Genomic DNA, 26,025 nt, shown 5'->3' with positions numbered 1-26,025 from the left:
GCAATGGAAGAAGTAACATACTGTCATGTGAGAGTATGTCACACTTATTTCTGTATCCGCAGAACTTTGTCTTGTTTGCCATGTGTTAATAAACAGGTCACTTTTGAAATTTACTGATGACACAAACTCACTCTCTGATAACATTTAAAACAAATTGAAAGAAGATTTACCCAATTTTACACTCATTATTCAGCGTTTCAGAAGTAAAATAATAAAGAGCTTTCAGTTGTTCAGAGTTTACTCTCATCCATTTTTTATATATCCTGGGCTCATATCAAAGCAACAAAGCACAGTGTTGCTCCATTTTGATTTGATAAGGTAGATTGATCTGAATATTTATTTATAACTGCAACACACACTAATGATAAAATGATTTGAACAGTTTTGTCTTGAGCAGAGACATCATTTGGCAGTTTCTTTTTTTTCCCAATCTTTTAAAAAATATCAGTGGGGTTCTATCTTCATTAACAATGTCTTAATGTAATATGCCTAATTTGTTCAACATCAGTGTAAATTTTGTACATGAAACAACTAAATGGAACAATGCCAGTGGGCCCTGTTGTAAGTTGCATTACAATAGACTTGTTATAAGTGGGCAGTGCAAGCATCATATACCACAACCATCATATCCTGCCAGATTAAAACATTATAGTACAGCAGGTGTTTAGTTCAGTAAATGTTAAGCTACAGCCAGCAAATATATATATTTCTATATATTATATACGTACAGGCACAAAAGTGGAATATATCCTCTCATTCAGCTTTTTGCAACAAAGTGAAGGAGCGCATTTCCTTAAATGTTAAACTATTCCTTTAAGGTTCAGTGAATTAAACTCTCGACCAATGCAAACTTGGTAATAATTTCCTTTTTCTCTAATATTTCATGAAATAAATCTTATAATTATCCAAACACCACAGATAGTGTGGAGTTTCTATTGCATGTATCAAACTAATGTCATTAGTGTATAAACTATACTGCAATACATGTTTCTTCTGGCTACAAGCACTACCTGCTCTTTGATCCACAATGAAATGTGTTCCTTTACATCATTTCTCAATGTTCTACATTCATAAACTATTCCCTCCAAAGCCTCGGTGCTTGACACCATTGGGACTCAGAGGGGATGAGCCCTACACACAGAATAGCTAATATAGCTACAACCGGCTCAGAAATAGAGGAGTAATACCAGAATCCCTGCCTTGTCATTTCTCACAGGCTTTGTCTCCTTTTATCTTTGATGTACACTGTATCCTGGTGTATTGCAGCATTCATGTCTCTTTATCCACTGTATACCTGGTCTGACTCAGCAATAGAACATTTCTCTGAGAAATAATGTTGTAGTTTGGCTAAAGAAGGAGAAAAAGAAACTTGCAGGATATTTTTGATATACCCAACACGTCACAGGTAGAGCCTTGGTGATTGTGAGCGGCGCTCTCAAGGAGAGTTAAAGATGAGAACAGTTGGCCTCAGGGTCAGTCGCTGTGTTCCTCAACACTGTACTGAATCAGTACATCTCCACTGTTTGTACAATGGAACATGTTTTTTTACCAGCACAGCACTTGTGCTGCATCTGCAGTCAACATTTTCAGATATAAACGCTCTTTGCAACTTTTATCATAATAAAATAATTTATATTCTCTTGACAGGAAAGCAATTCTGTGTGATTGTCAGACAGACTGTAGGATTTCAGAGTGGAATAATCTGTTTTTCACAATAAGCATTAAACGCCACATCCAAAGTGAATGACACAGATCAAATGAGTGATGCTCTCTTGTTTCAACTTACTCTATTCTTTTTTTTTTTTTTCACCTCACTGGAAAAAAGAACAGATGTTAACAGCATGTAATTGTGGACACTTGATTGAATGAAAAAAATACAAGCAAGAAGGCAAATAACAGTCATATTTACTGCAAGGTTTACACTCAGTGTAATAAAATGCTCATTTGGAATAGTTGTAAATGTCATTTTTTATAATTTATTGTAACTCCAAAGAAAAATAATTTCTACAAAAAATATTCAAATAATGTCATAATATCGGTACGTGGTTGATATCTTTTCTCTCTCTTTTAGACTTCTGATAAATTCTGTTAAATTCTGCTTCCTGAATACTGTGTGAAGAATAAATCTCGCTAAGTGTGGCAACAATCACTCATTCCTATAACAACCATAATAGTGACTAATTTTTTTATAATTTGTAACCCCCTGGATATTATATAATATGTATAATCTCAGCGACTGTTAGTGGGCACATTAGATACAATGACTGAAGATATAATTTTAAAAAATGCAGCAGAAATAGAATAAATGTCAAATCAAGTCTCATCTTTTGAGAGGAAATGAAACCTGGTTAATATACTATGTAGGCCTCAGCAGCAGGATCAAACGCACACCTCGCCTCCCCGACACGTCCATTGCTTCGACGTGTCTCGTGCTCTCACTGAGTCTGACCACACACACGTTGGCCGCCAGTCAAATGGAGGCGAGATCCATAACTCAACCAAGAAAAAACGAAGAAAAGAAAAGGTCCTTGTGGTTACAACAGCCATTCCCTTTGAAGTGAAACAGTGGTGATTTAAGTGTTTTTGTTAATGCTTTTTGGTTTGATGCACATTGCTCCTGCTCAGGAATAAAGGGAACAGTGGTTGGTATGATTTTTTTCCCCTTTTGTCTGCATCTCTCTTCTTTGAGGTCACTCCCCTTTTTTGTCCTTCTCACACCCGAGCACACACTCTGTAGTATAACAGTCCTGTGATGTGTGTGCGTGTGTGTGTGTGTGTGTGTGTATGTGTGTTTAAGAGGAGACTGGGCCTAGTAAGTGTCATGTGAGTGTGTGCGCTTTTGCGAGTGCTGCGTTCTGTGTTTGCCGGGTCCACGGCTGGGGCGGCCCTACCCACTTTGGGTCAACCCTCGTCTCACGTAGACACACACACACACACACACACACACTCCTTGGTCTGAGGGGGGTTTTGTGGCTCAGTGGGGAGTCAACGTGGTCAGCAGGTGGGCTAGCATAGTGCAGAGCAGCAGGGCGGCCGTGGAGAGGCTCAGGGAAGAGGCGGCGTTGCAGTCTTTGCCCGCCTCACAGCGGGAGTGTTGGCACAGTACCCCCTTAAACTCTGGAGGACAGATGCACTTTTGATTCTGGTAGCACGTTCCTCCGTTCTGGCACACGAGCATCTCCTTGTCGCAAACATTAGCTGTGAGTGGAGACGAAGACAGACAGACAGCAGCAGAGAGGGAGAGAGAGAGAGAGAAGTAGAGGAAAACGACGGAGTGAAGGAATTGCAGAGGTAAGGAGAATGAGACAGGAGTTGGGAATAAAGCGGGTACAGCAAAGTGACAGATTGACAGGCAGTAAAAGGATAGTGGGGGAGTAAAGTGCACAAAGACGAAAGAAAGATGTATGGCAAAGAAAAAGACGGGTGAGGGAAGATAAGGAGGGGCAATGTTACAAAAAGCATGATGGGAAACAGAGATACATTGGGAGGAGAGGAATTCAGGGCAGAAAGAACAAAGTAGAAAGGAAAGCAGGAGGAAGGAAAGAGGCAAGATAAATTCTCCAGTCTTTGCCTCAGGGACAACAACAGGTAACACCTGCCTTTTTTGTTTTTGCAGCCCTTTTTCTGTTTTTCTTTAGACTGCACTTTCTCAGGGTCAAGTTAAAATCATTGTCTCAAAACTACAAAAATGTGATTGTGGGAACAAATGGTATAATTAAAATGCTATAAACAGCATTAAGAAATGCACGGAGGTAGTTGTACTGTATGAGATACTTGACCTAAAAATGTACTGAGAAAATAGAGAGGCTCAGGCTTCCATGACAAGAAATAATAACACGTGGTACATTTTTTTTTTTTTATCACACCACAGATAATTGGCTCTGTTGCATTTGAGTATTTGGAGTAAGGTGTCAAATCTAAAACATACTGCTCTACTGTTTACTACAATATGTCCCATGTTGTGATAAATAAACTCACAGTCAAAATACATGTGTGCCTGTAGAGCTTTAATATGTATGTGTAGGTGTGGAGGGTCTATGTGAGACTAAGGGCCCTTTCTAGATGGTGGATGGGAGAGAAAGGCGATTCCCTGTAATGAGGTTAAGGAGTGACAGGGTCATCAATTAAAGGAGCAGCTGATGCTGCTAATGAGCTACATGATCTATTCCCATGGGAGTAAAGAAAACATCGGGAGATGCACAAGCTAAGTGGCACAGTGCACTTGCAAAGGTCCCGGAAGGCTATAACATTTGTTCATCCCCAGATTTTTAGACACAAGCCCACCAGAAAGCAGTCTCCTTATACTCACGGTGACAGCCTTGTTTCCAGTAGTATCCCGGCAGGCAGTCGTCACACTTGGCCCCCGTGGCACCATCTTTGCACTGGCAGTAGCCCGTGCCATTACACCGGTCATGAACAGAACCCATCTGGTTGCAGTTACACTCTGAAAGATGAGGGTGGTGGAGGCAAAGAGAGCCATTTAGAGAGTCCTGCCTCGTAATTTTTTTAAGGATTTGATCTAGAGTTGAATTAAGTTCAGCCAAAAATGTGTGTTGTATTCACACCAAAGATTTGTCTTTGGTACTGAAGCCCTTCACAGCTCCAAAAGTACAGGAATGTCACTTGACAGTGCAGAAATTTAGACCTGAAACTTGGACCCCTTTCAGTCCGAAAAGTATCCCAAGGTCAAAGAGGTTAACGTTTTAGAACAATCCTTCAACAAAATCACTGGAGTTGGTTTCCTAAAAACAGCACCTATCATACAGTCTTATCATCCTGGGAAGAGACTACAGTGACTCCTCTCCCATCTAAATAAAAAAATGAAATGGCAGATGTCCTTTGTTAGAAAGTACTGTATATATCAGATGTTGTTTGCGAAGCTAATCCCATCTAAATAGGGATGGCAAGTTCTTTTGATTGCAGAATATCTGCTTTCAAAGACAGGTGGGAAAAGTGTAAGGAACATTGTGGTATCTTGAACAGTTGAGGGGGATGTTTGTTGTGCAGCCTAATTAAACAAACTCAAGTTCAGTCTGTTAAAACTGTGATTCAAATGGCCTATCAAACACCACAAACTCATATTTACTCTCTCAAACGACCTTAACTCTCCTACCTAACTTGTTGATGTCTTCAAACATATTTTTATTCTATTGAAATGCTAACTACTTTCTGAGATTCATCAAATCAGTCTGAGACAGATTCATTTCTCTAGTTTTCACCTCTTAAACACAAGAATTTATCTTAAGATGACTTTTTTTTTTAACAGAAATTACTTTCATTTCTTGAAGTAATTATCACTACAAATGCATGTATTTATAGAAGCTGACTGATATCCAGATCAGTGATTGTTGGCAGCTGATCCAAGACGGTAAAAAACTGCAGAACTGCACTGCATTTGTCAATAGGTTGATGATGAACTCAAGTTTCTCTCAATATTTGATGTAAGCCAATAGCTTGTCTTTCACTTAAAACCAAGATCAAATTAACCCATTTACTGTTAAATTTATTATAAAACATTCATTAAAGTGGAACAAGCCAAGAGGATCAGATTACACAACCACAGCAATGCGGTTGGTATCCATGTGTTTGTGGGTCATTTGCATTAATATTGGGATTGCATGTGAGCCGCTGAGAGTGGATGTGAGCGGAGAACACACAGTGATGTGCGAAGTGTGTGCAGATGCATTAGTGTTTGGGTGTGCATATTCTCTTGCTCTAGAGACGCTGGTGTGAACTGATTTCTGTTGCCATGCTCCGTGTGCCAGTGTGCTGGCAGATGAGCTAATGGGGCCTTATTTGTGCTGACTCCAAGGCCTGGCCCTGTGTGCACCCCAACCAAGGCGAGTTTACCCTCCAACCCCCTGCTGTCCACCTACAGATGGATCCAAATCAACACCAGATTTTAGCTCCACAGCTATGCAAACAGAGTGACCTCTTATAAGGACATGCCCTTAATAAGAAAAAAAGCAAATCCTCATACGGACTGTAAGCGTATTTATCTACAGTACAGTCATAAAATACTAGAACAGATGAATAGTTTTCTCATTATTTTCTGTCTGCAATGTGTCTGCTGAAGTTAGGTTTAAGTGTTGACTTTTAAGGGTACATTGAGGTGTGTGTATCAGTATTAGGTGAACAGTATCTATACCTTTTTATACATTCAAGGATTTGTTTGGCCAAATTGGGGCAGTGTAGAAAGCTGTAAACACACCATTGAAATATTAGCGCCTTATGAATTTTCTGAGGTGAATGTTTGAAGTAACAGTTGCCTAGTTACAACTGGGGATATGGAGCAACTTCAGCGCTCATTCAGTCATGTTTCTGACCACCTGACAAGTTAAGTTCAGTAGTCCACTATGTTCACCAGGTAGTTGCTACTGTATCTGACTGCTGGTTAGTGCTGGACAGGCAGTGTACAGTAGTGTTCTGACGAAAGTGAATAAACCAAAACACAGGAAAAAAGTTGTGGGCCGTAAAAGATGTGCGAAAGACGCCCAAACAAGAGCCAATGCAACAAAATGCATTTTATAAAACTGAAAGGGAAGCCAATGAATTTTAACAATTATAAAATGCCTAGTTTAACTACAGTGCTTCTATACTGACACACACACCGTCCCCCTCCACGTGCATGCCCCCCCCTTGCAGACTGACCGGTACAGACGCTGTCATCATCCAGCTCGGCAGAGGCGTTGCGGAAGTATCCCAGTCTGCAGTGCTGGCAGTTCTGGCCCCTGGTGTTGTGCTTGCAGCTGACGCACGTGACGATGTTCAGGTAGTCAATGTAGCTGCAGCGGTTCGAGTGGCCGTTGCACTCACAGTCTAAAAGAAAAGCGACAGAGTTTCATTTACCAGAGGAGGGCGGTTATACATGTTCATGATGTTGGGCATAAAACTTGAGATGGGATAGTATTTTTAAGCATCCTTGTAGGATTAGTCAGTGACAGGAGGAAATGATAAATGCCTTGTGCCATCAAATATGTCTGAAAGCTTTAGTTTTACTCGTCAGTGAACAAATGAATGACTCTGAGTGTGTTTTATGACTTGCCTTTCTGAATCTATATTGGTTCAATAAAGAGAAACCACTCCCTCCATTCCTGTACTCACAGGTTTGCTGAGTGTGCTTCACTGGGCCCCACTGATTACTGATGGGAATTCCACTATCCTGTGTGTGTGTGTACATGCTTGTTTGTGTATATGTGTGTAGGCGTGTGTGTGTGCAGACGTGTTAATTGTGTCTGGGAATTTAATTGCATTATCAGATGAGTAGATTACAAGCTACAGTATCATAACCAAGGGAATTTGAGGTGAGTGATACAGTACAGTCGGTGTTTTCAGGCTGCACCTGACACGGTCAAATCAGTCTCACCCTGCTGAACCTGATAGAAAACCTCCATTGCCTCTTCTCTCTTTTCCATGTTTGTTCTTCATTTCCACTGTCCTAAATTCTCTTTCATAAAGAACTGCATAATCAGAGCTCTTAATTAAATTTTCTCTTTGTAATTCATGAATTATCTGCGAGGATTTGATTGCAGGTTTTTAGTCGACATGCTTGTACGCTTTTTAAATTAAGACTTCCTCCAAATTCACACCCTAAAACCAAAACTTAAAAAAAACAGCTGCGGAGAATGGTGTAAGACCTTTATTTAATTTTTCCACAGAGATAGAAATAAAAGCCTTATATCATCTACCATAGTATCGGCATTGTGTGAAGAGGTGCAGGAGGTGGAGGGGTGTTGCTCTACATTCTCGCTACGATTATCTTGGCTGAGGCTGGTACCTAATTAAGGTTTTATTAAGCTTTAGAAGTTGACTGCAATAGTGTGCTGCAAGGCATCACTGTCCTCTAAAGAGGCGTTTACCAGGCATGTTTATGCAAATACACATTTAAATGCACATTAAAAAGTCGGAGTTTAGCTGTTTAATCAGCCGTCACATTATTATTTTATTATTGTTTGGTTGATGATGCCAGCTGAAATATTAATGAGCTGGTTTAAAGGAAGCCAGCGAGAGGAGCACCATAAAGTGCCTCTCTCAGCACTGAGGCAACCATGCTAGCAGTGGGGGAAGAACTGCCTAATTAAATATAAATGGCCAATTACTCCACAGACTAGAGAGGCAATGGGACACTGTTCTACAAATTAACATTACGAGTCAAGATGCTGCTTTATTGGTGTTTTATCAATTGTGAATTGTCAATGGTGAAAGAGAGGAAAAAGAGAGCTGCCTGAATAAGAGTCTGTGAGGTTGAAAGAATAGTGGTATATTTTGCAACCACCTTTTCTTAAAGCAATAGATATGTCAATGTGGGCAATTGCTTGATGGTTTAATATGAATTTAAGTCTAATACTTACCTTGATCATACACATAAAGTAAACACAACCACGAGGGAGTCACAGATGCATAGGGAAAGAACGAGCAAAATGAAACACATAAAACATGCAATGAAAGGAATTTCTCCACAGGGATCACTTTAAATGCAGAAATACAAATGTCAGAGAGTTTAAAATCCACTGATCTGATTTAACCAAGCTAAAGTCTTCTGTCCGTATCTTTACACCACATGCTGCTTTTGTTGTTCTCTTACCTCTGAGCTTGCCATATATGATCCCAGAATTTCTGGTCTGTGGCTTTCCTGACAAGAGTTTCAGAAGCCCTTGAAGGATGAAGATATCTTTGTTTAAGATTTGTGTACCACATCACTCACTGGGCTGCGTTCATCTACAGCAGTGGTTCCCAACCTGGGGGTCCCAAACTCTAGTAAGGGTTGCCAAAGCTTCATTGGGGGGGTAAGAAGTTTTCATATATATATTAAATGTTTTTTATTCACTTATGAGAAGACAACTAAAAGGTAATTTTAGTACAGAAGTACATAGTAAAAAGTTGATAGAAAAATGGCCAACCGTCGGGAAGAGGAGAACGCTGAATATCTGAAAAAGAAAAAGAGGACTACCCAAGATCTTTATATCAAGATTGGCTTCATAGAGGGAGTGGACAAAATTAGAACTGAATGTGTCATTTGCAGTGAGAAATTGGCAAATGAAATGATAAAACCCTGCAAACCGACACTGAACACCCTGAAACGGTGGGTCAACCCAGGGAGTTTTTCCTCACATTAAAGGAACTTGTTGTGACAAGCAACTGTTGAGTCTCTGCTAACTGCACAAGCCAAAAAGCCAGACATCAGTGAAGTGTTAAACAGCTATCATTAAAATGGCTAAAACAACCACAACCACACAACTCACAAGCTCACAACCACCACAAGAGAAGACGATATTTTCAGTGTAGTTGAAACGTACTTCACTAAGCAGTACAGAGATGAGCACTGGCAAGCAAACATCTGTGGGGAACTGAACGAAAACTGTGGTCAGCAATACTCAATTTTATTAAAGCTTGTCCAGTTAACAAATGGATCGTTGCATAGCTGTGCAAGGCACACCAGACACTCCTCCTTCATACTTAGGTATGCTGGCCTTCATATGGGTCATGGACCTGATTCTCACAAAAGAAGACGTGGAGCACCTCCAACCTGGAGATGAACTCAGGGATATCAAATCAAATTCTCCTTTTAAAGAGATTCTTCACTAAATATGGATTCAAGTGGTTTTTACATGGTGGTTTTTACTTCTATTTGGCTAAAACCACATCTGACATCGCATCACTCACAAAAAAATACAGATATGGCGTTCTCATTAACAGCCAGTCTGCTTTGACAATTGAAACGTATGTATGATAGTGAAATGAAAACAAAATCATTATTCAAACATAGAATTATGCTCCTAAAATTCTAAGGAAAAGACATCATACATTGCAATATCCAGAGGAAATAACCTGCGCTCTTTGCGGGGATCGTCAGTGTACAATGATAAAAGAGGGGTCCCTCGAGAGAGAGGTTGAGAACCACACTATACCTTAACACAGCTGGAGCAGGTGTAGCCTATATGTTACTATCAGCACTACAGAGAGGTTGTATGGATTAGATGGATGGGATTCCTTCTAGGCTCTACCTGAATGAAGGCTGCTGCTTTGTTCTATTAAGCTGGCATAATCCTCACCTAGGGCAGTGTTTCTTAACTGGTTGGACAGAACCCAAAAGTCATCCTCAAGATTTTGTGAGAGTCTGTTTGCAAAGACCTATTGCTTCTGTCAGCTGTTTCAACAGCTTAAAAATTGATTTGTAATATCTGGGGTGGACTGGCAAACTGGTGTTGCTTGTTGTAAAGCATATCATTGGTCTAAGATTAATATGACATCAATCAGCAGTTGACCAAACAGTCCATCGTGTTGAGATTAGTAGTTGTTCTAGAGCTTTTGATCTTCCAAGAAGAAGCATATGTGATGGGATCATTTGCAGTATTTTCTTTGCCAACCACTGTTTTCAGGGTAAAGAATGAACTCTCAATCTCAATTTATAAACCGATATGGATGAGATGTGATTAGTGTTCAAAACAAATAGAAATTTTAACACCAGTCGAAAGCTTTCAACCAGCTACCAGTCGACCATGTGTTGAACCATGTTCACCATGTTTTTTTTCCACATCCAAAAAGAGCTTTTAAAACTGAACCATTAACTATTATGGGAAATGTTCAGCATGGTTTGTCTTGAAGATCCAGACTTTTCTAACATTCTCATTATTTTTTAGAAAAAGCATACAGACCTATTAAGTGAATAAGGGAATAAAAATGTAATTTTGATTCAACCGACAAAATAATGACTCAACTGTGGGCTCAAATGATTCAAATCACCACATTTAATGGTGCTATAAATGAAATACTGTGTCACCTATTAACCTCATCATGATACATTTTGGGTCCAAATGTGCGACCAGTTATGAATCACTGCGCTATTTTACTGCATGTTCATATTTTACCTTTCCTTTTCTGCTTTTGTCTCTCTTCTCTGTCTTCATCCTCTTTCCCATGACTGTGCTTTGGAATCTCGTGGATACCTCTTTCCCAATCAGGAATGTGAATGAATTGGTGCACTACAAAGGAGCAACAACTTGCAAATCAATCTATATTGATGTATACACAGATTATCTCAGGCTGTTTTAACCAAACAACAACTACAGACAAGACTACAATATCTAATGATTTTTGAGAAACCTTTGCTAATTTAGATCCTATTCACATATATTCTAATGTCATTGACAACATTAAGTCTGTTATTATTACTTACTATCATTATTTTTTACAAAGGATCATCCAAATCTCAAAAAAGTGTCTTCAGTATAATCAATTTATCAGGCAAGACATATATGTTCACGTTGATTTTAACATAATATACCTATAACTTAGAAACAACATTGTGTTCAGTGTCAAATTCACCTTCCTTTTCTAGTCTACCCATTATTCCACTTCATCTATCAGTGTGTTTTTCTTGCCATACAGTCTCAGTCATTGTCTCATAAAAATATTGTTCTACAGTTCCAAATTAAGATGTAGCCTTATTGCATCTGCTGACTGACAGGCTATCATGTAGTTAGAGACGAATTTAGATATATTTGTTGCTTCCACTTTACATTTCACACTGTGAGCTGCAAAATGAGTTTATCTACTCCAAATGTATTGCACCACAAATAATTCTACTGTACTGTAAGTCTACAAGAACATTGTCACTACTACATGTAAAAGAGATACCTTGTGAGTGGCCATGAGTCTCATGCATGTGGCCATAACTCTCCTGTGCATAGCCGTGGCCATGAGTCTCCTGTGCATAGCCGTGGCCATGAGTCTCCTGTGCGTGGCCATGAGTCTCCTGAGCGTGGCCATGAGTCTCCTGAGCGTGGCCATGAGTCTCCTGAGCGTGGCCATGAGTCTCCTGCATGTGGCCATGAGTCTTCTGTACGTGGCCATGAGTCTCCTGTTTTTGGCCATGAGTCTCCTGTACGTGGCCATGAGTCTCCTGTGCATGGCCATGAGTCTGCTGTGCATGGCCATGAGTCTCCTGTTTGTAGCCATGTGTCTCCTGTTTTTGGCCGTGTGTCTGCTGTGCGTGGCCGTGTGTCTGCTGTGCGTGGCCGTGTGTCTGCTGTGCGTGGCCGTGTGTCTGCTGTGCGTGGCCGTGTGTCTGCTGTGCGTGGCCATGTGTCTCCTGTGAGTGGCCATGAGTCTCCTGTTTTTGGCCATGAGTGTCCTGTGCGTGACCATGAGTCTCCTGTTTTTGGCCATGAGTGTCCTGTGCGTGGCCATGAGTCTCCTGTTTGTGGACATGAGTCTCCTGTTTTTGGCCATGTGTCTCCTGTGCGTGGCCATGTGTCTCCTGTTTGTGGCCATGTGTCTCCTGTTTGTGGCCATGTGTCTCCTGTGCGTGGCCATGTGTCTGCTGTGCGTGGCCATGAGAGTCCTGTGCATGGCCATGTGTCTGCTGTGCTTGGCCATGAGAGTCCTGTGCGTGGCCATGTGTCTCCTGTATGTGGCCATGTGTCTCCTGTACGTGGCCATGACTGTCCTGTACATGGCCATGACTGTCCTGTACGTGGCCATGACTGTCCTGTACGTGGCCATGAGTCTCCTGATTTTGGCCATGAGCCTCCTGTGCGTGGCCACGTGTCTCCTGTTTTTGGCCATGAGCCTCCTGTACGTGGCCATGACTGTCCTGTATGTGGCCATGAGTCTCCTGTTTGTGGACATGAGTCTCCTGTACGTGGCCATGAGCCTCCTGTGCGTGGCCATGAGCCTCCTGTTTGTGGCCATGAGCCTCCTGTACGTGGCCATGAGCCTCCTGTACGTGGCCATGAGCCTCCTGTGCGTGGCCATGAGCCTCCTGTTTGTGGCCATGAGCCTCCTGTGCGTGGCCATGACTGTCCTGTGCGTGGCCATGACTGTCCTGTACGTGGCCATGACTGTCCTGTACGTGGCCATGAGCCTCCTGTACGTGGCCATGAGCCTCCTGTACGTGGCCACGAGCCTCCTGTACGTGGCCACGAGCCTCCTGTGCGTGGCCATGACTGTCCTGTGCTTGGCCATGAGTCTCCTGTTTGTGGCCATGACTGTCCTGTGCTTGGCCATGAGTCTGCTGTGTGTGGCCATGAGCGTCCTGTGCGTGGCCATGAGCGTCCTGTGCGTGGCCATGAGCGTCCTGTGCGTGGCCATGAGCGTCCTGTGCTTGGCCATGAGCGTCCTGTGCTTGGCCATGAGCGTCCTGTGCTTGGCCATGAGCGTCCTGTGCTTGGCCATGACTGTCCTGTATGTGGCCATGAGTCTGCTGTGCGTGGCCATGAGAGTCCTGTACGTGGCCATGAGCGTCCTGTGCTTGGCCATGAGTGTCCTGTGCGTGGCCATGAGCGTCCTGTGCTTGGCCATGAGCGTCCTGTGCGTGGCCATGAGCGTCCTGTGCGTGGCCATGAGCGTCCTGTGCTTGGCCATGAGCGTCCTGTGCTTGGCTATGAGCGTCCTGTGCTTGGCCATGAGCGTCCTGTACGTGGCCATGAGCGTCCTGTGCTTGGCCATGAGCGTCCTGTGCTTGGCCATGAGCGTCCTGTGCTTGGCCATGAGCGTCCTGTGCTTGGCTATGACTGTCCTGTACGTGGCCATGAGTCTCCTGTACGTGGCCATGAGATTCCTGTGCATGGCCATGTGTCTGATTTGTATGGCCATGAGTCTCATGTATGTGTGCCCCAGATGTGTGGGAAACTGAAACACCACAATCATTAGTAAGTTTAATAATCTACATATATTGTTGTAGTTTCATATACTCTCAAACACTGCACGTAGAAAATATACCTGTCTCCTCAAAATTGTGGGAGACTGAAACGCCACAATCATCATTGACATATCAAGTAAAGGCTCTTGATGTTTCATTTTACATGCACTTTTTTCAGCAGTCTAAACAATAAATAAATAAATGTATTTTTGTACTTGGGTTATTTTTCACTTGATCTATGGTTTCATCTTCCCCTCATCATAAGTAAACTACATGCACAGTGCCCCTCCCTTTACTCCACGTGCTCCGAGAGAGTTTCAGAGAGGGAGAGTGTCCCTCAGATGTGTGGGAAACTAAAATACCACAGTTGCCATTGATATAATAAGCAAAAATATCTCATTAGGTGAATTCATACTCACTAGTCACTTTAAACCAAAGTCAGGTATAGGTTCACCAGTTGGCCATCATTTACCACTACAGCTACAGCACAGAGATACCTTTATGCTCCTCCTCCTGCCTTTTCTCCCCGTGCTCAGATGAAGTGGTTGTTGTTTTATGGCCATGAGTCTCATGTATGTGTCCCTCGGTCATGTGGGAGACTGAAACACCACAATCTTTATTAACATTAAAGAGTAAAAGTTTTGATACATGTTTGCCGTTTCAGTTTTACACTGTGAGTTGCCAGGTTTAGCTTGTGAGGAAAGTTTATCTACTTCATATTTACTGTGCCAAAAGTGAACTACAGCATGTAAATCTAGGAGAACATTGCCTACACTACATATAAAAGAAATACCTTTACTTTCATCAGGTCTATCTTTATGCTCCTCCTGCCTTTTCTCCCCGTGCTCGCTTGAGGTTGTTGTTTTGTGGCCATGAGCTTCATGTACGTGTCCCTCAGGCTTGTGGGATACTAAAACATCATCAAAAAAACCAGGGGACCATGTTTTGGTCTACTTCACATACACAAAACAAGTAAACTACAGTATATAAAGCTACAGATATTTTTACTAACTTCTCCACCACTACACACAGAAGATGCACACATAGAGTACCTGTCTCCACAGTTTTTCTTTCTTTATGCTGCTCTGCCCCATGCCCAGATGAGGTGGTTTTGTGGCCATGAGTGTCATGTAAGTGTACCTCCAACATGAGGGGGGCTGAAACACCACAATTAACATAACAAGCAAAAAGACGGAGATCTACTGCTTATTGTTTTTCAGGAGCCACTTTTTTTTTACTTTAAGTTGCCAATTTAAACTTGTAGTGAAAGTGAATCTACTGCACATTTCCATCACTAGTTAGCCACAGCCACCACTACATTACGTATAAGGATATACCTTTATGTTCCTCCTCTTTTTTCTGCCCATGCTCAGTTGAAGCTGCGGTTTTGTGGCCATGAGTCTCATGCACATGTCCCTCAAAATGATGGGAGGCTGAAACGCCATAATCAAGATTGACATAAGCAAAAACATCTGATACTATCGATTTAGTATGCTCTTTTCTCAGTAGCACATCCTGAATAATAAAAACATTGTCTATCCATTTCTATTTCATCCTACTGTCTGTTTTTTATTTCTTGCCCTTCAGCTTCAGTCATTGTCTCAGATAAAAATACGACACTGCTGTTGGTGCCAAAGTTATGATTTAGCTCCATAGCTTACTAGCTTACATTGAGTGACAGACTATCATGTCAGTGAAGAGATAAATTTAGATACATATACTGTTTTCAGTTTTTAGGATCCCAGTTTTCACTGTGAGCTGTCAAGTTAACTCATAATAAACCTTTATCTACTGTGTGTTTACTGCACCAAAAGTAAACTACAGTATATAAATCTACAAGAACATTGCCACTACCATATATATTGGAAAAAAATACCTGTCTTCTCAGTCATTCTTTCTGTTTCCTCCTCCCTTTTCTCCCCGTGCTCAGATGAGGTTGTTGTTTTGTGGCCATGAGCGTCATGTATGTGTCCTTCAGGCTTGTGAGAGACTGTCACACCATAATCGTTAACACAAGAACAGACAACTTATGGATATTTTACACGCTCTCTCCTCAGTGACATGAACAATTAGAACTTTATAATTAGGCTCATACTGCAGTGGGTAAAGATTACTGATACTGTCTGTTTTCTCTCCCTCCCCATCTTCCTCTGAGACCTTGTTTTCCTTTTCTCTTTCTTTCTCTCTCTGTCAGATAGTGGATTGCCCCATCAGGGGCCTCAGCCCTGGGCTTGGGAAAAAGCTGTGAGAGTCAGAGAGGCTTGAGAAACTCCATCACTACACTTTCAATTTGGGTGTGATAGAAATGACACACACTTCCTTTTATCTGGGATGTCATGAAATTTTCTGATGCTTTACTTGCTTCTTTGTTTGCTCCCATAAAAGAAAAAGATCTCTCTCTGCTCTTATTTTTCTTTTTGTATTTACCCACAATATGAATATTCATAGGATGCTACCTACTGTATTGTATTACTGTAAAATCTTCTCATAAGTGCACCTGATGTTGAGATTTTATGTTCACTCCGGTGCTACACAAAACATCTCAAACCAATATAGGTACTAGAGACAACTTAGCACACACATCCTGCTTTTACTGCATTTTTAATTCCCTTTCCTTCCCTTTTTGTCTGTATGTTCCACTTTCCCAGAGGGCTTTATTCCATTCCCAGGATCCTTTGCTTCATGTTTTAGGGCTACAGTGAGCACACATGAAAGAAAAGAGATGTGAAACTAGTTCAGATTATGGATCAAGCCTCCTCTTCCTTTTACCTTTCCATTTACTGCAACACAGGCACATTTCAATAAATCAAAACACCACGGTCCCACTCACATGATTAAGACTAAAAATACAGATAACCAATCGCATGAAGTGACCACATCATGCACATCATTGAGGGACTAATGATCACCAGACCACTAGAGAATATCGTGCTGCATGCTTCCATCTGTGTTTCCCCTAGAGGTGTTTTTGTGCAGGAAATATACATCTCCAGTTCTTCTTCAGAGAGGGGCATCCTGCAAGCATCCTGCTCCCCTGCGGAGCGTCCCCCTTCAGGCTACCTCCCACCCACTCGCTCCCCTTCATCCCTCCTCCTCCCTGGGGCTCCAATGAGACAGGACGCCAGCAGCTGTTCTCACTGCATCGTGGACCATTTCACACAACTGGCATTATGCCATCATTACATCTCATCAAAGTAACCCCTACCTACCTCTACTCATGTCCGACTCTGGCCCCACTAGACCTATTCTCTAACACACATCTGCCATGCCTGCGCACGCACGTGCATACACACTGTGGCTTAAAAAAGCTCACTCGCGGGAAAGCAGGATTCTGAATCACAGTTGTTTCAAAAGCTGATGTAGCACAGCAGTGAGCATAAATGCATTTAATCTCAGTAACCCATGCAGTCTGCCTTGGGGGTAGGGTAGTAATTCAAACCGTTCTTGACATTAATCTCCATCAGCTCAGCCTGAACGGTCTGACATCAGACACTGTCAGCCAGAACATTTGGGGTTCCCGCTTACTGTACACTAACTGAAAGAAGCTGCCTCGAAGATCACATGATCCTTTTATTTACGGTTTTACACTAACTTACAACATATTATTTTGTAATCTACCACAGTAATTTGAGGTTAATGTTAGGGGATGATTTGGGCTTTGTCCTGATTCGGTCTCTTCTGGTCCCTCTTAATGTCTTTACATCACTCTGATTGTGGGGATAATGCTCCATGATCCTCTGAATGTCACTGAATGATACAAAGACGATGTCAAGTGAACTTCTATTCCACAAACCTTCCATTACCACTGCTCATACACCCTCGTCAACACTCACTCATCCACATTTACTGAATTTCACTGCCACTATCTATATTGACTAAGTGTTTCTGACATACGATACAATGCTGAACAACATGAAATTATGATACTTTGTGTATATAAGCATGTTAGTTACTTTCACCTCCTGAAAATTGTCAATTTCAGAAGAGTTCCGCACCATAAAAACCATCACGCTGGCTGGAAATGAAAATGATCTCCTGATTCTAAATTAGATTATTCTATTTTCTGGCAGCCTCTGCTCTACTCTATGTCTACTGTCACAGCGCTATGGGTGTGCCTTACCTCCTCTCTCACTATGCCTTGGCTCTGAATGTTTTTCCTCAGTTGCAAGCAGGTTTGTATGATGGTGAACGCTTGTCAGGGGATGGAGGACAGACTGTTCACTGATTGGCTGGGGATGATGATCAACTGCTGAATGATGTGTGGATTCCTTTGGGGCTGGGTGAGACAGACGTAAATGTTCGGGGATTGTTTTTGAAGGTGTGAACTCCTCTGGTGTCAGGGAAACTCGATGTGCTTCTGATGGTGAGGATGCTGAAGGAGGGTGAACCTCTGCTGTAACAGGAAGTGTGTCAGATTTTCCCATGGGTACCAGCAACTCAGACAAAGGGCTGCTGGGTAACACATTGTCTGTTATTGGGCTTGAGCTGTCTGTAACTCTGGTTTCTGCAGGTCGAGCTCTGGTGTCTGTTGCATCAGTTGCATGAGGACAGAGAATGTAAATTCAATGAGCAATGAGCAGGCTAAGACATTAGCATAAGAGATGCTGCCTCAGATTGTTTATCCAGCCTAGCTTTCCTTTTTTTCTTCAAATGTGCTCATATACACTCTCAAGCATGCACATTCATACACACAGAAGTTGGAAGACACAATGAAAGTGTGATTTCACACTGCTGAGATAGGCTAAACCCAAAAGCTGTTCCACAACCCTTTCAGTGCTGGAGAATTGTGTTTTTTCTGCAAGACACAGTGACTGTTAAAGGTGTGACTATTGTTAATATGGTTGTTAAATGAAATCACACAGTGTTTGACAAAGTGTATTACTCTGTTTTACACTTGCAATGTTGTGTATGGATGTGTGCATATGTGTTTGCGCACACTCAATTTTGTCATCTGAGAGATGAAATGAACACTGAAAAATAATGGAAATGTTCATCTCTCACCATCACAACAGAGATGAATTAATTATTGATGTATAAATATAGTACTGTGCAGTGGCACAATGTACTGAGACATAATTTGAATACATAAAACTCCATTAATGTGAATCTAAAATGGTTTGGTGGCCACATTTTTATTCAACACTTAATGAGAGAAAATAACATAATTGTGAGGCTAAACATTCAGCTTTTCGGTTGCAGCGCTGTTCTTTGTGAGGTTTTTCATGTGCTGCACACAACAGTGTGTTGCTCCAGTAATATATGTGTGTTTTACAGAGAATTTGGACATTTTAATTCAAGAAACGTTCTGGAATTACTCCATTTACTGGTCCAAGCTTTAGCAATTGACAGTAATCGATTATAGAGATATCTGGCAATGTAATCAGAATTCTTCAGGTTAGTGATCCACAATTGTTACTTAAAACCTTTGATGCGAATAAGAGCATCTACATCAAAGCTGCCTCGAAACACACTGGTGTTATGACGTCTGAAAAAAGCATTCCACATCCAAAAGGCTATGTAAAAATTTAGTTAAAATGATTCTGTTCACTGGAGGACAGTGCGTTGTCCACCTCCATAGTGAAGTATATCTTTTTATCAAACTAGAAACCAGAAACCAGAGATAGAAAGCGTTGACGGGCACAGCAAAGATGGATCTGGCGGGCTTTAATCTCAGGCTAACAAGGGATTTGGGGTCCAGGGTTTCTGTGAGCTCTACATCATCAATAAAAGCAGGAGTTTACGTAACTTTGTAACTTAAACTATAATACTCTTCTAGTCTAGTGTAACCACACTGCAGTCATGACTAGATTGTGCTAGGCACAAAGAGTCTCATACTACCTAGTTTGCAAGTGCCTACCTTCACTTGGATGAAAATGATGAGGGTTCAGGGAGTTGGAATGTGAGCTTCCAAACTCCGAAACAGAGCTGCTGGAGGCAACTGACGCTGTATGTGAAAATAAAAGGTAAAGAAAAAAAAGGCAAGGGCAAAGTCTTAGTGTCATCTTCAGCCATGCAACAGCGCCATCACTCTCTCACGCAATTCATCCACAATCTAAGCTGAGTCATTACATAATCCTATGACATGTGCCTGTCTGTCTGTACAGATGGACTCACTAACTGTCCCTTGACACACTCTCTGGCACGCACACACACACACTTGGCTCATGTACATTCCCTGCTCGGACACATTTTTAGGTGTCCTCCACACAAATGCATTTGCATATAATGAGATCATTTTCCGTTTGCATTAATATAGCTGGAGAAATGATAACAATAATGTTTAATGCCACCTGTCAGTCTTAGCATTCTCATCATTTATTACCAGAGTGCTAGACATCGATTTAGCTGCACACTAATGAAGCCATTGTGATTCAGGACCAGTTAACGTTTTGCTAGAACACCTAATGGCGGCAAACGGAGTGACAGCATGGATGTTATTAATATGTCACATGATTTTCCAGACATGATCCAATCTCTCTCAGTCTAAGGGCAAGTTCAATCTTATAAAAATGCAAGGATTTCAATAGACGTGGGTGAGATGAGGATGGCGCACAAATAGGATTGTAGTTGGGCGACTGGATGATCGAGTGTACTGTACACCCAGTGTGTGGGTTTGCGTAGACTTGTCTGCCTGCAAGTGCACTAAGTATGTGATTGTCTGCTAGTACTGTATTCAGGCTGTTCTGCAGCCCTGGGATTGAATTTTGAATGACAAGATGAAGTGGGGTCATGTGGGGTCATGGTGGCTGGTAGATGTATGACTGGGTTTTAGGATTTGGTTTCTCTGACCTCCCCTCCCCCTTCGCCAAACGCCCGTCTGTCTAACTGACCAATGGGCTGCGGGCTCTGTGGATCAGACTCTCCTGCCAATAGATCGCTAATCCTCATCTGAGCATGCTCAGTGACTTAACTGGGGCAGGGACATGACAAAGGGTGCAACTACTATGACATGGTGTCCAACCTATAAGTCTGCTGTAATGTTTTCTAAGGATACCTTCACCTCGGCAGCACAGACTACAGAAATGTATCATCGATCGTAATGTGAAATCTCACAATATGTGTATAAACTGGTGTTTGTATTTTATTTTATTTTATATTTAAATATGATTTATATATTCAACTTTTATGTGGATGAAAAATTGAAAGACAAAAGCCTTGGCTGCTTTAATGCTTTTTTTACACAGTTCGCAGATCAAGTCAACATTTTCTGTACACATACTCCTGTTACTATTATCTTAAAATAGCACACAAGCTTTGACTGCCTTTTTAAATGCGGCTGAAAGTCAGAGAAGATAAGCGAGATTACAGATTACATTATTCAAGATAACTGATGTTGTAATGTGATCTAGTTATTAATGTCACAGGCTCTACAGCCACACAATACGATAAAATGCGTGTGTATCAGTGTGTGCATGTACAAATAGTAGTGGCGGCCGCTCTATGAGAATGGAACCTAAGACCTCAGATCCCCGAGAGGAAAAAGAGGGGATGAAGATGATTTATGGGTTTCACTGAACTGCACCATATGCCCGCCATAAATCTACACTCACACACACACACACAAAACACAGATAACAAGGGTTTGCTCACATCAGGGTCAGGTTCAAGCCAAATACACTTCTCTAAACCTGAGATAAAAAAGGCACTCTACAATGGTATGATCTTCCTTTCTGATGAACCAGAAGTGATGTTTGTCATGTGTGTACTGTTTTTTCAGTTTTCCATATTAGAAATCACATGAGCTATTATCATTTTATATTTAACTAACACTTTGAATTTGACATTATGGATTAAAGCTGCAATGACTGTTCGATTAATCCGATTATTGATAAATAACCATTAGTTGCAGCCTATGGTTGTGAACGTAAATGATCACATTGAGTGAGTGTAAATAATCATCTACATGTGATATTCTGTGTGCCCTTCACAGCAAGCTTTAAAGAGCTCACCAAGGACTGTAACTGTGTTTATACAATGTTAAAACTTCTGGCAGCCCCTCCTAAATCACAGCTAATCAGTAAATTCCTCACTGATGTCAGCCAAACAACAAAAGTGCTGTGCTGTTCAACAAACCCTTTTAATGGATTTCCTCCAGACAAAAAATAAAAGTCTGACGACAGCACAGCAGTGCGGAAATCCCAGCTCCTCCCTCGTCCTAAGTGCTTTTCTGGTGGAACATGAGAGGTCCGCTGCCTACCAAGATGGCAGGTTTAAATTTAGCACGAGGGCGAGCTGGGCTTTGAGGTCCACTTTACTGTACATTCAAGCGGCTGACAGAGTCTGTTCACATCCGTCCTGGGTTGTTTAAAATCAGCCAGTCAGAACAAATAAAGTTTGAATGTCCATATAGTTTGACGCAGTCACACTCAAGATGGGACAACCCACATTGGACATTAATGTCAGAAATACCTTTGTTCAGGGAAATATCCAATGTATGTAATGCACACTCTCATCAGAGACTATAAGCACAGTCACACACATTTACTTTGTCACAACTCCAATACACTGCTACTGAATCATTTGACCAGCTGTGGCAAGTGATGGAAGAAGTATTCAAATCCTTTACTCATGTAAAAGTAACAATACCACACTCTATAAATACACCAGGAAAATCCCTGCTTTTAATATTTGACCTTAGAAAAGTGAACGAGTATTGTCACCAAAATCTACTCAAGCATCAAAACATTGCATTCGCCTACAAGCTGTATTTTAATGTTACCTGGTCAAGCTGGAATTTAATTCCACCATTTAATGATTACTTTTTTGCACTGTGAAAATAATGAGTGAAAATATCTGTCCATGTCTAGTTAGATTATTTCAATTAGTTTACTATCGAAATCATTTGGTTCAAATGAGTAGTTTGACATTTTAGGAATACGCTTATTCACTTGAGAAGGGATTGGTGCCACTCTCATACCATATTTGTCAGGTTAAGTCAGCACAAAGAAGGGAACCATCTCGCCTGGCTCTTCTTAATGGTGAAAGTAGCAAAATGCCCCTCACTTAAAAATTGTCTCTTAACCATTTTGCAGGGGGTTACTGTTATGTGAATACTTTATCTTGACACTGAGCAGTTGCCCATCAACCAGCAGAGAACAGACTGACACATATATCCAACTGTAAAGCACAGAGTTATTATTTATACACTGAGAATTTTATAAGTTTTCTAAGAATTTTAATAGTTTAAGAGGTCCTTGCAGGCGGATTTTGTCATCTTTTAGAGCCACGCTAGTGATCTCCCCCTGTTTCCAGTCTTCATGTTAGGCTAAACCAAGAAGTGTCTGGCGCTGACTGACTTCCATTCCACTGCAATGGCAGTTGATTTCACTTGTTTTAAGAAAATAAGGCTTCTGTCTTATTTTCTGCAATGAGTGCATTATGCAAAATGTTTATCTACTAAGTAACTGGTTATGACAGCTGTCAATTAATGTATTGTGTATTAGAGGAAAAAGATTTCAAGATTATACAGTATTGAGTAAATGCAATTAGCTACTCTCTACCTTTAGCTATATGCTTTTCACCTTCCCGAGAAGCTCCAACAGGCTCATGGGCCGGGGACTGTTCAGCTTCTGAGATGGTCGTGGTGCGCTCTGCTCCGCCCGCGGGTTCACCCACAGCTTCACCTTCAGTTTTACCCTCTGTTTCATCTTCAGTGTCACCCTCAGCTTCGACTTTAGCTTCACTTTTAGCTTCACCCACTGTGTCATCTTCGGCTTCAGGAGCCGAAAATGTCTTAGATGGAGTTGATGTTGTGGCTATTCAGCAACACAGGTAAAAATCTTGATTAACAAACAGAAATTGAATCTGTGGGAACCTGAAACTGAACCGCTAAACTCATTATCAGCCCATCAGCAAGCATCCCTCTTGTCTTTGATAAATCATACCCATTATTTTTTCCAAATAGCCATACAACAGTATCTGATTTTGGGAGGAGACCTTTTAAAGACAGACTTCTACAGTGCTGTCCAATTGCTCAGTCTATCCATGCATCAGCCTTTTACTGTCCGGCCATGTGGAGAAAAGCCCAGTGCTGTCAGGGTTGATGTTGCCACTTTGCCGATCGTTTCTGTCTAACAGCTCGGAGGCTGAGAGCCTCTCCACAGAGAGAATCCCTAATCAAATTCCCTTTTATTCCTGCCTCCCTGAGCTCCTCACCCAGAATCGCGCTGCATTACAACACACTAACATATGCCAACATCCTTCTCTCCCATTTCTCTCTCTTTCTGTCTCTTTTCTGTCTCTCTCGGCTCACTTTGCTGCTCCATCCACCACCCATTCTCACCCAACCCTCTCTCATCCCTAGTTTCTTCAATCCTTAAACAGCGCTGTCTTTAGTCTAAATAAGAAAACGCATAACTGTGGAAGAATTCCTCCTGTGCAGGTTAGTGTGATGTGCTGTGATGAAAGGACATGGCGACAGAGAGGCATATTAATAATGAAGCATATGGGGCCCATGCTGCAGCACTGAGACAGGAGACGCAGGAACAGAGAAATGACTGAGTAGAGAGCCAGCTGAACATCACAGGAGAGAGGGAGAGTTTAGGAGACTACAGAGGGTGAGGTATGGGGTTGAAACTTAAATTTCAAAAACGATGCAACAAAAGGGAGACAGACAATACAGGAAGAGAGAGTGGAATACCACCTCCTCTGCTTTGCTCTGCATTATTACTTACTAGAACCGGAGGGGGAACCAGCAATTGTACCTGAAAGAGAATAAGAAAAGGAAGAGGAGATGAGAACTTGTTTATTTATGCATTCAATTTGCCTAAAGACTTGACTCTGCCTCATTCATCAGACTCAGGTGGCAGAGAGATCTTAAGAGCTGTTTTGCAAAATAAGGGCTTGTTGCAGACCACCTCTCAATGTCCTGCAGTAATTACTGGATCTGCACTGCCTCCCCCATCCTCCCTAATTCAATCTGTTAGTCTTCCCCAAATCCTCACAAGCAGAGGTCCTCATCACATATGCACGTTTTAGGAGAGCGCTACCACTTCGCTACGCTTGAATCAAAACTTTTTGCCTTTCTTGCATATTTTCCAAGATTGTATTTATAGTTAGCTTAGTTTGGCATGCATTATGCAATCTGTAGAGACCAAACGGTTCAGTAAGCCATGGCCATTTTGTGTAGCATTTCAACCAAGCAAGTTGCAAACACTTTAATTTTTAAATTCCACTAAAGGGATTCAGGAGTTTAAAAGTGTGGTAATGGGCTCTGAAGGTATGTGTCAGTACCTTTAGAACTAGGCTGGAAACAACAGCATGATAAAAATGGGCTGACAATAGAGCCATTCTCCTCAATGTGGGTGCAGGTACAGGTGTTTGTGAGTGTGTGTCTGCCTTGTTTCTCTCTCTTTCTCTGTGCATGTGAGTGCATCTCTGTTTGTTTGAACGGAGAAAACTAGGGAGGGGCTGCCCTAGATTATTATTTTATCATAGTTAGCTACTGTAGATAGCTACACTCTCCAAGAGGATTTCCCCCCACGCACTCCCACGTTGTTACACAGCTCTGATCTGCTCTCTACACTGAGGTGACGACAACTCCGAGAGCTCAGTCTCTCCATGGTATTCTCTCAACTTCTCCTTTCTTTTCAACTTGCTCCCAGGACCTCACAGTGATGAGAAAACCTATATATCAATCAAGAATGCTGGAGAATGTAATTTAAAATAACAACATGCATTTTTGTCTTGACAGTCATAATTGTCATAATTCATCACTTGTGATTAGTAAGATTGAAACAAATTGCAAAGCATATTTAACAGAATATGAACTGTTAGACACACAACATCGTCATTGTTTGAATAAAGAGTTCCCATTGGCGTAGAGGAATCTTCACTACTGTGTTGTAACCATCACAGCTGTTCTATAGTCAGAGGCCTATATTTCCTTCCGACCAGTTTATTGGACCAGTTTACTGTCCATATTAGATTAAACTAGCATTAATTCCAATTCTTAGCTCTCTACTTTGTAGACATTAGCTAACAGGCCTCTGGATGCTAGTTTACTGTTCACTGAACTGGTGCTATATATCCACTATCAGCTAACAGGACACAAAGCTAGCATAACAATAGTGGAGAAAAACTACCACCAATAACAGCTAACAGGGCACTAAGGTAACATGAAATTGGTTGGGTTTAGACATTAACATCAGCGAACAGGGCAGGCAGTGAATGGGCCACCCAGCATTTATTTCAGTGTCATAAAGGTGCACTAATCAACAGGCCGCAACTTTGACTAATTTCTGTGGAAAATCTGTGATAAACCCACTATATACTACCTGCTCAGCACCAAACAACAATAACAGACAACATTAGCAACTACGTGGTGAACATTGTACAGTAGTTAGCAGCTAAAGAGACATATTTCCCTCAGGAGTTGGTGGAGA

General features: G+C 41.6%; 1 protein-coding gene across 1 annotated transcript in view; it reads right to left on the bottom strand.

Annotated features, from left to right (window-relative positions):
- Positions 1 to 2,950: 2,950 nt before the first annotated feature.
- The window catches only part of ntng2a (netrin g2a), a 55,355-nt gene continuing 32,280 nt past the window's right edge, over positions 2,951 to 26,025 (bottom strand). The window contains exons 4-6 of the mRNA XM_070850117.1: positions 19,548 to 19,570; positions 4,310 to 4,444; positions 2,951 to 3,198 (exon numbers count right to left, since the gene is read on the bottom strand). Coding sequence (XP_070706218.1) covers positions 2,975 to 3,198; positions 4,310 to 4,444; positions 19,548 to 19,570 — 382 coding nt within the window. The 3' untranslated portion in view covers positions 2,951 to 2,974. The remainder of the gene's footprint in view (positions 3,199 to 4,309; positions 4,445 to 19,547; positions 19,571 to 26,025) is intronic.

Source organism: Pempheris klunzingeri, chromosome 19 (genome assembly GCF_042242105.1).
Source record: "Pempheris klunzingeri isolate RE-2024b chromosome 19, fPemKlu1.hap1, whole genome shotgun sequence".
Lineage (NCBI taxonomy): Eukaryota > Metazoa > Chordata > Actinopteri > Acropomatiformes > Pempheridae > Pempheris > Pempheris klunzingeri.
The sequence above is the reverse complement of the archived record's forward strand: the minus strand, read 5'-3'. Positions and strand labels throughout refer to the sequence as shown.